At 45.1% G+C, this 14103-nt stretch overlaps 1 protein-coding gene across 1 annotated transcript; it reads right to left on the bottom strand.

Annotated features, from left to right (window-relative positions):
* Positions 1-7: 7 nt before the first annotated feature.
* wdr47a (WD repeat domain 47a) lies at positions 8-13130 on the bottom strand. The gene is made up of 17 exons (XM_070973479.1): positions 12942-13130; positions 11674-11843; positions 11307-11390; positions 11104-11188; positions 9427-9558; positions 9015-9191; positions 8412-8923; positions 8163-8280; positions 6065-6246; positions 4966-5211; positions 4800-4863; positions 4293-4450; positions 3615-3784; positions 3318-3488; positions 3085-3216; positions 2686-2904; positions 8-1601 (listed from the first exon to the last, which is right to left on the bottom strand). The coding sequence occupies exons 2-17, from the start codon at positions 11829-11831 to the stop codon at positions 1459-1461; spliced, it is 2751 nt and encodes a 916-aa protein (XP_070829580.1). The 5' UTR covers positions 11832-11843; positions 12942-13130; the 3' UTR covers positions 8-1458.
* Positions 13131-14103: the final 973 nt, after the last annotated feature.

Below are 14103 nucleotides of genomic sequence, written 5' to 3'. Positions count from 1 at the left end.
ACGCAGCTTGTGTAAAAGACACTTTATTGAACGTACCAGCAGTCAGACTTGGATTAAGTTAAGTTACTTTTAAAAACAAGAATTAGAAAGGCTTAATGCAAGAGCCACTAGCATTTCAAAAACATACTAATAACTGTACATATATATTAAACACAACTGAAATAAATACATCTATGTACGTTTTAGTTTGGCCTTATTTGTTAAAACAATATACTATACATGAACATAAAAACTTAAATATGCATCTCTGTAAGTAAATCAGTATTAGAAGACAATGTTAATAAACAAAGTGCGCATGTAAAACACTGGAAAAGAAAAGAATACAATGCAAATACTGGTTCTACATAAATATCAAAACACCCGTTCCTCCATTCAGATTTCTTTGTGCATATGGTCAGACACTCATTATGGGCAAAGACTGCCACCTGCCGTTGTTGTGTTGTTACAGCAGAAGACAAACCAAAGCTTTTGAACACTGGAAAATCCTAAACGGAACACTAGAACGGCACAAATTACTCTTTGTTTTTCCCTTTGATGCCAGCATAATAACAATCTTCCATTGCAAGCAAGCCATCGCAAGACACTGTAACAGCTTCAGCGCAAAACACCGATTTTCAAATTCAAAACAAATGCACAAGCTAATTTACACATTTTGAGTTGTAGTAATGCAGTGGATACAGTAACAGTACACATCATCCCACAGGGAAGCAACAGCTGACTGGTCAACAGATAGTATGACTTCCACAGATTCAGCATCCTGACGGGAAAAGCTCACTACTGACACACCGAAAATTACATTTTACACCATGAAGTCAACTCTTGTTTTCCCAAACAATAGCAGCATAAAATGATACGCAAAAGGAGAAGGAATGTAGGGTTTCTCAAAATGACTTAACAAAATCTGATCTTGACAAATGACCACGTTATCTTTTCTTTTTACATCGTTGTTATGGAAATCGAGAACTCAAGGAAGGCACCATCATGAACAAAGCACTCTGTCCTGTCTGACCTCAACCACCGCTCAGTGAAAAGGACGCGCAGCAGCCGACTGGTGGGTGTGTGTGTGTGTGTGTGTGTGTGTGTGTGTGTGTGTGTGTGTGTGTGTGTGTGTGTGTGTGTGTGTGTGTGTGTGTGTGTGTGTGTGTGTGTGTACAAGGAGTGAAGATGGAGGATGGGACCACGTGAAGGGATGAAGTGCAATGTGAGAGATGAAAAGAAAAAGAACTTGGAACATGTGTCAGTTGACGTGTCACAGGTTTGAATCCATGTGCTTTCCTACGGACAGGAGTGAAAGGCTCATCGTGTTAATGTGTGTGTTTGTTTTCAGGCTGTGTGTGTGGAAAGGGTGTGACAATGGTGGTAGTGCAGGAGGAGCAGTGTTGTTTTAGGGAAATGTACTTCTTTTAGATTATAGCAACTGGTTGTGTGTTTGTGTGTGTGTGTGCGTGTGTGTGCTCGTTATGGGTTGTGTGTCCAGAGTGTGACAGTGCGGTCAGCAGAGGATGAGAGGAAGGACAGGTCTTGTGTGTGCCATCGACACTGAATCACCTTGTCGCCGTGCTCCCCCACCACGGTCAGAGGCAACTGCTTCGTCAGGTCACCTACACACACACGCACACACACACACGCACACGCACACACACGCACACGCACACACACACACACACACACACACGCACACACACACACAAAAAATGGAGCTCAGATGGGCGGATTTAAAACCAGGACATAACAGAAGACAAAAACATGTCTCACATCAGATTAGAAACTGTTTTTCCAGGATTATTCCTGATCTTACATGAAGACTACGTAGAGGTTATTAAAATCCTGTACAAGACAGACGAGTTTTTTAAGCGCACTCTGCTTTATATGACTTTCTCCTGCTTTTTATTCTGAGCCGGAGAAAACACACTGCAAGTAGAGTCATCAAGGGCACAGAATAGTAAGTACTTGGAACAGGTATTTACATTCATGGCAACAATATTCTGAGGTGTAAAACTCAGAATGGTAACTGTAACAGAATTAGTCTAAACACATCAGATGATTAAGAAACATTAAGTGTAAAACAAGAAACCAAAGTATATCAGTATGTGATTCCTTTAACTCTCATGTTTACATAGTTTTCAACTAGTCTATGTACTAAAACAGCATGGTAGAATTTCCAGTGGCCCCATCTGAACAACCCCATGAAAATAGACAGAGCAGGGAGTGACAGTAGCTTTTAATCCACTGTATCTGTCTGCTTATTGAGGCAATAGTTAAACATTTTGGGAAATATCTGCAGTCTGGCAGATAATTAGATGAGAAGACCGATATCACTTTCATGTCTGTACTGTAAATATGTAGCTACTGCCGGCAGCTTAGCTTAGTATTAACACTGGAGTCAGATAGCCTGGCTCTGTCCACCACCTCTAAAGCTCACTAATTACCACATCGGTCTCAGTCTGGGAAGTCACAGCTACCAGCCGGTTTGGCACATAAACCCCCCTAAACACCACAACCGGTCGTTTTCCGCCTATAGTCTAAGAACAGCAAAATACAGTAAAACAGAAGGGCCCATGAGAAGAAGTTAATGTGTGTAAAAGCAGTCAACTATGGACTGAATATCTCCACTGCTGCCAGCCTGAAGGTATCAGTTGTTGTTAGCTGCATCATTCATACATCAGCTGATGTGACGTTTTGTACCTTGGAGGTTTGTGACCATGACCTTTGTGTCATAGGAGCCGGTGAGCAGGTAGTGTGCTCCAGGGGAGAATCTGACGGATCGCACGTCACTGCTGTGCGGCCGGTACACCTGGACGATTCGCCCTCCTCTGATGTCATACAGCATGCACGCACTGTCTTCCTGTCCTGTTGCTAGGAGACGGCCACTCGGATCTACTGCTACCGAGGCAACAGGACTGCCTGTGGAATAAATTAAAAAAAGGCGGGGGGTAGCTGTAAAAATCTACACAATTACCAGTAAAATCATTCGACGCCAACTGAGAGAAGCATTACTTCCATCAGCACCCATTATGGAAGCAGTGCTATTACTGGTGTCATACATGGAGTTATATGATCCAAAGATGGAGATGAAACTTATACCTGAACCATGGAAAGCAGTTCCCACTACTCGGACACAGCTGGGCACCCTGAGGTCCCAGAAACGCACCGTCTTGTCTTGAGAGCCAGAGGCGATCATCCAGCCCCCCCACGTATACAGAGACAGAATGTGACCTGAACAGCAACACAACAAAATGACTCGTCACACACTTACATCGCTGCTTTCTCTTTGACAGTCCGCCTTGTGTCTTGAGTGCCAGGTGGGTGGAGCGTACCTGTGTGTCCACTGAGGGCGTGCAGACCCTGGCCTCTCTGGCAGTCGGTGGTGTAGATGTTACAGTCTCCAGCTCCGGCGCTGATCAAGATGGCTCCTCCACTTTCTGGACCCTCCATGAAGGCCAGGTCTCTGATGGTGCCGTCGTGCATGCTGAACTCCAGGTCTGGACCTGGGGCACAGCAAAAGAAGAAAACATGAAAATGTTATGCTAATAATAATGACCGGAAAATTTCAAATCACAAAAGTATCCCACTGATGCAGTCAATCAACACTGTCACATGCAGAGTACGCTCACCTGTGGCGTTGCATGTCTCTGCACTAAAAGGCAGGACTTTGACATATTTGTCATTGGAGCCTGTAGCCAGCAGCTGCCCACAGTGGCTCCAGGCCACACAGTAGATTGAGCCTTTGTGGTGTTTGTTCCTCTTGAAGCGGACGACCGGCTGCTTGACTGGACTTGAACCACTGAGGACAGAAAGAGTAGATGAGAAAAAAGTCAACTACATACTGATGGAAAAAAAAACAACATTTTCTTAAACGAGGAAACCACAATTACAGATTATGCACTTTTTCTGAAAGGGACCAAAGTCCTACCCAGTTCATAGGATGAACATTAACTCACAACTTTTCAGCAAACGTGGATAAAACCTCCAACGTAAATGAACTGGCCAGCTGTCGCAGGTCACTCCCAACCAATAGTTGTAAGCATATCACCAGAGGAACTGCTACCTGCTGCTCACTATACTCTACAAGCTGCTGTAGACTAGTTAGCAGTTAGCTGTGCAGCTAGTGGCAGTATTAGCTGACTGGAGTCTGCCCCGACCGAGAGCTCGGAGCACGGGGGGATTGTTGGTGTTTACACTGCGGGCAATGGAAGCCTCTCAGAGAACACGGCCAGATCAAGACTGAACACAGGGTCCAAGACCGACATTTGTTCTTGAAGCTAAATGCTTGAGATGTCCGTCCAGGTTACCTTGGGTCTAACGTTTCTGGATAAGCACAGACTCGTAGAGTTTTGGAGTTGGATCCCACGGCGTAGAGTGCTCCAGACGGGTGAAAGGCTACAGCTCGAACAGCCTGAGTGTCCTCCAGAGTATGCACAGGCACAAACAGGCCCTTTTTCTTGTCACCCTAAAAAAGACACAGCCACATTTTAAAAAACACATGAACACAGATTACATGTAATTAGCAGTCTAATCTGCTTTGATCTTCTCTAGCCTATGACATCCACACTGTCATGATGCCAGCATGACATCAATGCTGAAATCTGCTTAGTCAAATTAGCATTGGACTGTATCACATTATACTATGATGGAGGGAACGTGCTGAACTTTAAGATCAGATCAGAGAAGAACAGAGTGATTCAAGTTCACCATTCAGCACAGTGAGTCAATCATACGCTTGTTGAGGTTTAAACCATTTACAGTTTCTGGTGAATGTTACTTTTAGCTATTGACTTTATATCTGTGATCATATCTACCTCTTTACTTCGTGACAAGGAGCCCGGAGAGTCTTCTTGTTCACCTCCTTTGTGTTTCTGCTCACTGCCCAAAAAAACAAAACAAAACAAAACATAAAACACAGTAATCACCAAGTTCAACCCTGCAACAAAAGGCAGTCTACAAACTAAAGAAACCATGTAGCACCTCTGGGTGATGACAGGGGACTCATCTGGAGGAGGGACTGCACGGCCCCCCACGGTGTGCTGTGGTGTGCTGCTAAGCACCCCTCCCCCTTGTGTCCCGGTCCGCTCCGGGGTCCCAGATGGAGGGTTGTTATTGTCCTCGGAGGCGGGCGTGTTCCCGTTACCATTGCACTGCTGAGCCAGGGACTTCACCTCCTCCCCTATATTCTCCATCCCCACGTTGAGCTCCTCCAGCTTCTGAATGGACCTGAGGCGCGCGCGCACACACACACACACACACACACACACACACACACACACACACACACACACACACACACACACACACACACACACACTACATTAACTTTCTCCACAAATCCTCATTTTCTGTCTTTTAGCCTTTCCCTTTCTTCCTCTCTTCTCATATGGTTTTCTTGAACGGTACTTCACATTTTACTTTTTGAGACGGCAGTCTAGTTAAATTTAGTTAAAACCACAAAGGACAGAGGACAAAAGAAAACTGAGGTAATGATGTCATTATGCACAACTACCCTTGTGAATAATGCAGGAGGATACAGAGACAGGGAGAGGCAGGGGAACAGGAGGACTGGAGGAACTCTCAGGGGACAAATCAAAGGGCCTTTGTCCTCCTGACAGAGACAACTTCAACAAATTTCATGTCATTTTTGTCACAGACCCAAAGCTAACACACTCTTATGGCGGTTTGGGAGCACGCTAATGTGGACAAGGGACATATTTAAGATGAATGGTATTTTTGAGTGGAGTCTGGGTTTAATATTGTGTATAACTAACACACGTGAGGTGACGGTCCCATGTGACGGGATGTAGCTGATCACCACAGATGGTGCAGTGTGGACCGGAGGCGGGTTTCGGGGGAGGCGTGTGTCATGCTAGGAGAAGCCACCTGGGACTCATAATTATCAGGGGCCTTAACGTCTACTTCTGCTTGTCTGACAGCTGCTCCCTATTGTTGGAGAATATTAAAAGCCGTACAGTAATTAGCAAGCAGCAGCTGAAGTTTGCCACATGACAGTGACAGGTGTCGACGTGTACACTAACTGTCTGATGGGGGAACATTTTGGGTACCATGTCTTTACCTGTTGAGGAACTTCTCTGTGAGGCTGTGCTGCATGTCGCTGGGTGGGGGCTCCTGCTGGACTCCACCCTCCAGCAACATCTGCTGGTACATCTGCCTCTGCTGCTGCTTCTGCTCCAGGTGCTGCTGCACACGCAGACGCTGCCGGTAGTACTCCTCATACTTCTCTGTTGAGTCACGAAGCTGAGGATTGAGCACGACGCCATTCATGAAAAATACATGGAACATCTCCTGTGATGAACAATTCCCTGTAACTTCCCTCTTGTATTGTTCACTGAGTCCTATCGGTTCATGAATTTACTCTGTTTGGCGATTCATTCTAGAAAGCAGAATAAGTCACTCTGGATAAAAAAAAATAGTTAAATGGCCAAAATGGAAAATATAAACACACGTACAAATGAACAAGGACACACACTCATAGCACACAGTGAAGCATGTTGAGCATCTGAAGGAGGCCACTATCAGCTCCTATAAACACCACTGAAAGGCAGCACTGTGGCCAGATGAACCCTGCTTCACCCTGATCCTCTGTCAGTTCAGGTATTTGAGGAGGAAGGAGGGCGAGACGGAGAGCTGAGGACAGGTCACTTCCCCTCTCTGTCCTCTGCTTCCTGTCCTGACAATCTGATGGGAACAGATCTATGGTACGTTTTAGAGGAGGGGAGGGGGGAGAGAGTGATGCTGGCACTGTGCCAGCTCTGGAAATGGGATGGAGGGCAGAGAGGAAAACAGAGAGGACAGGGGTGTGACAGTGTGAGTCTGCTTCTGTTTCTGGCCTCTTTATGCGTCTCCGGGGTGACGGGGAAGGCAGAGCAAAGCACTAGCTTCACGCTGAAATGCACAAGGGGGCCCAGAATAGAAAGCATGAGACAGACAGAGACGGATACTGTGTTAACACTGTGTTTACAGGCAACATGAGGGCAGTAATGACTCATTATTTTGTGGTTAAGTTCCTGGGTTCTTGAGCCGCATGTCCCTGCCGACCTAGGACCAAATCCACTTGGGCTTCTTTTCCCCTGTTTCTGCCCCGTTCAGGCTCCTTTGTCACTGGCTGGATGCTTAAAACAGTGAGCTGCATTATGTCTCATAATAGTCTCTATGTGATAAAAACTTCTTAAATCATTTAGGACCATAAGCAACAACTTTTCATTATAAATACTGCATTTTATGCAGCAAGTTGCTCTAAATCTATTATTATCTACTGCAGTGGTTTTCAAAGTGTGACACAATGAGCCCCCGAAGTGCACCCCATCAAACACCCCCATCATCTTGTCCCTGTTGCTATAGAGAGAGTTACACTGAGGGCGACAACTTCTGCCTGTGTGTTTCCATATGGGCAAATCAGCCATTAACCAGCTGAATAAGCAATTAGCAAGTAGTTCCTGTTTGCTTTGTGCTTATGGATGAACAGAAAACTGTCCCTGGATTACTTTGACAGAGGAGCTTCTTATTTCTTATTCAAAGCATTTATGGAATTTTGTAGTTATGGATTTTTGAGATAACAGCATTAGCATAAGTCACACTGAATCTGAAAATATGAGCATCATGTCTGTGTGTTCAGTTTTGACTGAGCTATGACACAGAGAACAGGTACAATTTCAACGAATCAGCAGGCAAAACTGTGATAAACCAGTTGTTTTGGCCCTTTCACGTCAAGCAGTGCCTTTGCTTCACATCCCACCTCTGCGTTTCCCTGTAAACTCTCCTGTCTATTTTTTCCCCAAGTTTACGCGTGAACGTGTCTTTACACACACATAAAAGCTCCTTTCCTACATGCACAAAGGTTTAGGGTGCACACTTTAAAAAGACAACCGTTCGTCCAGGCCTAGGACAACAGAGCTTGAATGGACTGAGTCAGCCAATACAGCACTCTCAGCAGCCATGTCAGCCTTGACAGAGACTAGCTGTAAATAACACTCACAGGAGGAGGATGACTCAGACACTCAGAAAAATACTCATCAGAACTAGCTGATAGGGCTTCACTGTGGGTTACACCCATGAAGGAGAAAAAAACAATGCAGGGACATGGCAAAGTCAAGCACATGTTCAGCAATGCAACAGGTCTATCGAGTTAAAAAGCAAAGGTGGATGATGTTTACCTCATTCCTGTCAGCGGGGCTGGCGGATGGTGCATCCTCACCCGGAGCTGAGGCAGGACGCAGGTTCTGAGCTCCACCTGAACTCATCATCTTATCCACGGGCGTGTCAGTCCTTGATCTTCACACAGAAGACAACAGATTATCTACGACATCTGATATCATGAGGCCAAAGTGTCAGAACATCAACAGAGCTCAGTCCGATTGTACTTCTGGACAAAAACTTGGTCTTCTCCAAACCTAAACCCTTACGTTTCAGGGGATTCCTCAAAGATGCTGTGGCAGTCAGAGCTCTCCATCATGAGACTCCTGCTCAGGCTCTGCCCTCCTGCTCCGGGGTAGTGGAAGTTGGCAAATGAGTGGGACATGGGAGAGACCCCTTTACCCGGTGCTACCTCCCCACCACTTGCTCTCTTATCCTGGCCAGACAGTCCGTAAGACAACCCATCCAACGCCGGGTTCAAGGAGCGTGACATGTAGGTATCAGCGGACTGGGGGCGGCGCAGGGGGGAGGAGGGGTATGGTGAGAGCTTGCTGATGAGCGGGGTGAGGAGGTCAGCGTAGCCGGTCTTCGCGGGCTTGACCAAGCGGTCCACGTGGATGTTGAGTTGCTTCTGTTCGAAGGCGCAGGAGAAGACGCTGTGGGAGAGGTTCTGCATCCAGGAGAGCAGGGACAGATCCAGGTCGTCACAGCCGTTCCCACACAGCATGTCGACGCCCACGAGGACCTCGCTCTCCGTGATCTCCTCACCTGTCGCCTTGCTCTGCACACAAAAACATCCAAGACATTCACGCCAGCCACTCTGCAAGCTAGTGTAGACCACAGTGTTTATGCTTGTTTTCAGTGATTCAAACCTGGCAGAACTCCACACAGCATTCATAGAGGACTCCCTTGAGAAGCAGCTGGAATAGTCGATCTCTACTGGCCTTGAATCCAGCCTCACTCAACTTCCTGTCAGCAGGGATGAACTCTGCTACCATGGTGCAGGCCTCCTCAAAACACTGCACCCTGGCTGTGCTCGGGTTCCAATCCTGAGGGACACCAGAGGAGAAACAATCAACATACAATCAACACATGGAAATTAAAATCTCAACAAAACACATGATTGTGTCTTAATGACATGAATTCAATTTGTAAAATTGTCATTTTAAGTTGCAGATCAGTGCACAATAGAATAAAAAGAAGATGCTTCCAGTGTTATATATGTAAGGATATATTCTGTACTGCTGGAATATTTCTGGTTCAGTCCAATTTCAAATGTCTTGCCTTGAACTCTGCGTGGTTTGTGAGGCGAGGCAGCGTGAGGAGCAGACACAGTTTGCTGTAGTCGTCTTTAGAGGGACAGAACTCCTCCAGGGCGTGGAGACACTTGACGGCCTCCTGCATGGTGAACTCCAACTGAAAAAACATGAAGGCGGTCACAAATGACAGCGGAGAAGTTTTGTTCTGAACGACAGACACAGAAAGACATGATGCGTTTTGCGTTGAGAGTTTTGTCTCCAGCAGCACACCGGAGGCACAGATGACTTTTAAATGTCAACCAGACCAGCTTTGAGGCGAACACTCAGATAAATCAGACAACTCTTTGTTCTTATTCCTGAAGCGTTGTTCTGCACCATCCTTGCCAGTGAACATGCACACCAAAACAATATACCCACAGACGCATTCACAGCTCTGCCATGTGACGGCAGTATGATTTCCACAATGCAGAGAACACAGACGCAATCACGGAATTTGATAATAAAGAGGAATCAAATGTCACACGCAGAACAACCCAGAAATTGCCAAAATGTGGATATAAAAATCTGGGCTTTCCCTATGATTTTAAGTGTTTTTTCACAGGTGTATGCTGCTATGTTTTGTTCTCTCTCTCTCTCTCTCTCTCTCTCTCTCTCTCTCTCTCTCTCTCTCTCTCTCTCTCTCTCTCTCTCTCTCTCTCTCTCTCTCTCTCTCTCTCTCAGACACAGTCATGTCAAAGAACATGCTAGCAAGAGCTCATCACTTCAACAACCTCCAGATGGGCAACAACATCGGCAGATGAGAGACGTGAGTTTGTTGGCTGTAAGCACAGTCAGATAATCCATTAGAAACAATTAAAAAGCCTCGACCATTTCTGGTCAAGCATCACAAACAAGGAGGAGTGTTGACCAGACATGACAGCAGCCTCCATCAGATCTACTTACGGAGGAGCCATTTCATAAAAAATAGTGTAATATCAAATTCACTGATATTCATTACAATTTGAATATTTTCTTATTGAACTGTTGAAATTATATTCATCCGCCACACACAATTCACATGATTCAGAACAATTTAAATGGAAAACACAGAGTTTGGGAATAAATAAAGTCCAACAGATTTCACAGGTCTGTCCAGTCGGCTCACAGCTAGCTGAGTTTAAGAGCATGAACAGAAGAGAAACAATGAGGGGGGAATATAACGGTGTGTCATTGAAACACTGTGTGCTAGATTTGTTGATTTGACTGACCATTTATTACAAATTAGGATTTTTAATATGCTCAGATTTACACATGGACAGCTTAATCCAGATAAATCCTTGGCCGCAGTGTGGCCAATAGCCACGTCACTCCTTGCATGTAAATGTGCCCACTGTTGAGCACACGCACACACACACACACACAGAAAACATGCCTTCTCCTCTATTTATAAACAGAAGAACTGTGAGGTTTATTCACATAACTTGCAGAGTTGCAGTTTAAGATTACATGTATTAAAAAAACTGTTTGCTTCTCTTCGTGCCTTTAAGATTCAGCTTTTGTGTTTACTGCCATGACAACCAGCGACAGTCAGAGGGAAGACAAACCAGCGCCATTACAAAGTCTATTCATCGTGGATAAGAATTCATGGCCGTGTCACTGGAGAGGCTGAGAGACCATTAAAAAACACTGATAGTCAGTAAACTTACTGAGCTTGGTGACTTACATGCTGTGGCTCATCTTCTGCAGACATGGCGTTATTCACACAGAGAGCCTCCAGAAACTTCTGCTTGAGGACGATGTAACGGAACCTGTGGACACGACAGCAGACATTAGAAATCCTGCCACGAAAAGAGCCGACTTAAGGGTCGACGCCCGCGATGCCTCTTGGAGTCGACATGCAGACAGTGATTTGCACCGTGGACACACCTTTTTCTGTCAAACTTATCCATGCACTCCAAAGGCTGAATGAACTGCAAGACCTCGTCCCACTGGCCATCGAGCACCAGTTGCCTGAAACAAACAAAGACTTAGTGTGGCAACGCAGCAGAAGAACAAAATATTTTCTTAATAAAAGTGGACCAAGACAAGACAAGAGAGCTTATTAACAGACATTTCATAGTAGAAGGGGAGGTACCAAAATGTATTTAATATTCTATACTATATTTATATAGTATAACAAACAACACAATGTACAGGACAATGTACAGGACACAACCAGAGACACTAAACTGACTGGAAGAGTCGCCTGCTGTTGCGGACTGTGCAGGTGTGGCTGCTGCTGCAGTTCATGTACCTGAGGAAGAGCATGTCGTCTGAGTAGAGCCCATTGATGACGCCGCTCTCCTTCTCCAGCGCCAGCATGCTGATGTGCAGCTTCCTGGTGTTGAGAAAGTCCAGGATGGCCTTGATGATCTCCACCTCCTTCACATTTATGGTTTCTTCCGCTGTCATGGTGACGACGGGCTGCCAATGGCAAGGGCAAAAAAGCAAAATACTAATACAATTAATAATAAGGGCACACGTCAAGAAATAAAAACAGAACAGAGCAGTTTCTATGTTAGCTCATGCTAAAGGCATAACAAAACCCCGAGGTGGTTGAAGTAGACTTGTGACCAAAATGGGAAAATATGGATAGCAAGGAGGACAGGGAGATAATTCAATATCATCACTTATCAACGATCAGCAGAAACATTAGATATATCAGAAAATACACAGATTTCAGCCATATCACCCAGCCCTTTTCTTTCATGACTAGTAAAATGCAAACAAATGCTTAAGTGAAGCTGTTCAATGGCAATGACTGGAGGACTGCAGTCGACTGGAAAGCTCCTAAATATGCTTGTGTGGAAGTGTGTGGATCTGAAATGAATAGTGCCTCAATCTGCAGGATGAACAGCAAAAGTCCAGATTTTCACCCTTGTCTTAGCCAGTCTGATAAAATTTCTTCCACCATGCAGAAGAATCATGCCAACACCTGCTACGTACAAAGCCAAAATGCATGATCACAGTCTCAGATGACCTCTCCTCTGTAAAGTATGATTTTACAGAGACAACAGAGGATGATGAATCAAGACGGTAAGTGTTTGATGCACACACTCCACATGTGTTTAAGAGGAGACAAATATCTCATATTACTGTCATGACAGCCTCTGTGGGCTCCAACAATTAAGTTACATGTTAGCGGCTACAAAACTAGCAAAGCTAGCTAACAAATCACCAAAGACGCACACACGCACTGCAGTCCGGCTAAGCTAGCATGAGAGATGGTTAGCTAATAACATGGGCACTGAGCCACGAGTCAAACAGTATAAGAAGCTTAGGCTGCTTGTTAGCTTTACATGGCTCCTGAATTTAGCGGATTACAGCAAAACCAACAAATAGCTAGTTACCGTTAGAGCTCATACAAAGCCGACTGGTTTACCCGGCGGTCGGAGGGGGAGACTGTCTAGCTAACCCGGGCAGAGAGGCATCATCCGCTAGTTAGCTGGGCGGGCGGGGTGCGCACTGACAGCTTTCCCAACAACAACACGAATCTGCCCCTGTGCTGCGATTAATGCTCACCTGTTTCTAAAAATACATGAAAACGCAGCTCTCCTTGGTGTTTCCGTGCTGTTGACACACGCTGTCGCGACGGCACCACTCGGTTTCGTCGGGGCTGTTGGTCTCGCCGTCCCGTCCCTCCTCCTTGCTGGATCTTTCTGCGGCGCTTCGCTGCGGTGCGGTCCGCTGTCGCCCAGCCCTGCGCTGCCTGCTGCCTGCTGCCTGCCTGCAGCCTGCGGGAGCACCGCCTCCATCCATCCTCCAGACACTCCTCAAACAAACTTCACATGAATACAGCGTGACATAGCAGGAACATGAATAGAAACAGGTAAATATTGCAATGGAGGCTAATAGGAAGAATTAAAACGTTATATAAAGAGTGTCATGAAACATCGTGCGCAGACACTGACGGGGCGTTTTTCACCTTGAGTACAAAATAGTCCTTCTCAATTTTTCACTCATTTGCTTATGTAGCCATCATCTGGCCTGCATGATACACATTTGAGGATGTATGTGTAAGCTGTCAGAGCTCCTGATGCCCCCCTTCATTAGCAGTGACCCTCTGCAGCCCCTCAGTATAAACCTCTATGGCAGCCAAAGATGAAGGCAGGTGCTCAGTTTTATCCCCCTCCCGTTAGGGTTTGCGATCAACACTGGTTTTATTCGTGATTAAATGCATAATTTATCTCTAGACTGTATATGGGAATTTCTAGTCATATTTCTAAGTGTCATATTTGTCCAATATAATATTTTAGGCAGCTTTCATAAGTGCTTCATATAGAAAAACACTGTCATATATAATGTAACAATTGCAAGCAACATAACAATTGATTTCTGAACATTTTTAATTTTATGAGGCAGATACTGAGTTAAAAAAAAATAGCTGACGATATATCAGCTGATATCAGCATTTTCCATATCTATATTCAATATTAACAAACATTCTCTTAAATCCCTTAAATATATCTATTAGGGAGTTGACACCCTGACATGTGAGTGGACATTTTATATTTGAAAAGTAACAATAACAAAGGAACAAACTGTTTCTTCATTTCAAATTATGTGTTTAAACACTAAATCACCACAAACATATCTTTGGCTTTTCTCTCAGCAGTGTCCTGTTGATTATCAGCCGACATACTGTGAATACCAACACTCGCATCTAACAATCTGCAATGAGCTA

This window comes from Chaetodon trifascialis, chromosome 11, assembly GCF_039877785.1.
Source record: "Chaetodon trifascialis isolate fChaTrf1 chromosome 11, fChaTrf1.hap1, whole genome shotgun sequence".
In the NCBI taxonomy this organism is placed as follows: domain Eukaryota; kingdom Metazoa; phylum Chordata; class Actinopteri; order Chaetodontiformes; family Chaetodontidae; genus Chaetodon; species Chaetodon trifascialis.
This window is presented reverse-complemented; position numbering and strand designations above follow the sequence as displayed.

Bases quoted from the DNA above. Each gene is read 5' to 3' on its own strand.
- wdr47a (XM_070973479.1), bottom strand. From the start codon at position 11,831: ATGACAGCGGAAGAAACCATAAATGTGAAGGAGGTGGAGATCATCAAG. The intron at 9,192-9,426 runs GCAAGACATTTG...GGTGTCCCTCAG, and splicing joins CAAACCACGCAGAGTTCAAG to GATTGGAACCCGAGCACAGC. The intron at 5,212-6,064 runs GTAAAGACATGG...CGCGCGCCTCAG, and splicing joins ACAGAGAAGTTCCTCAACAG to GTCCATTCAGAAGCTGGAGG.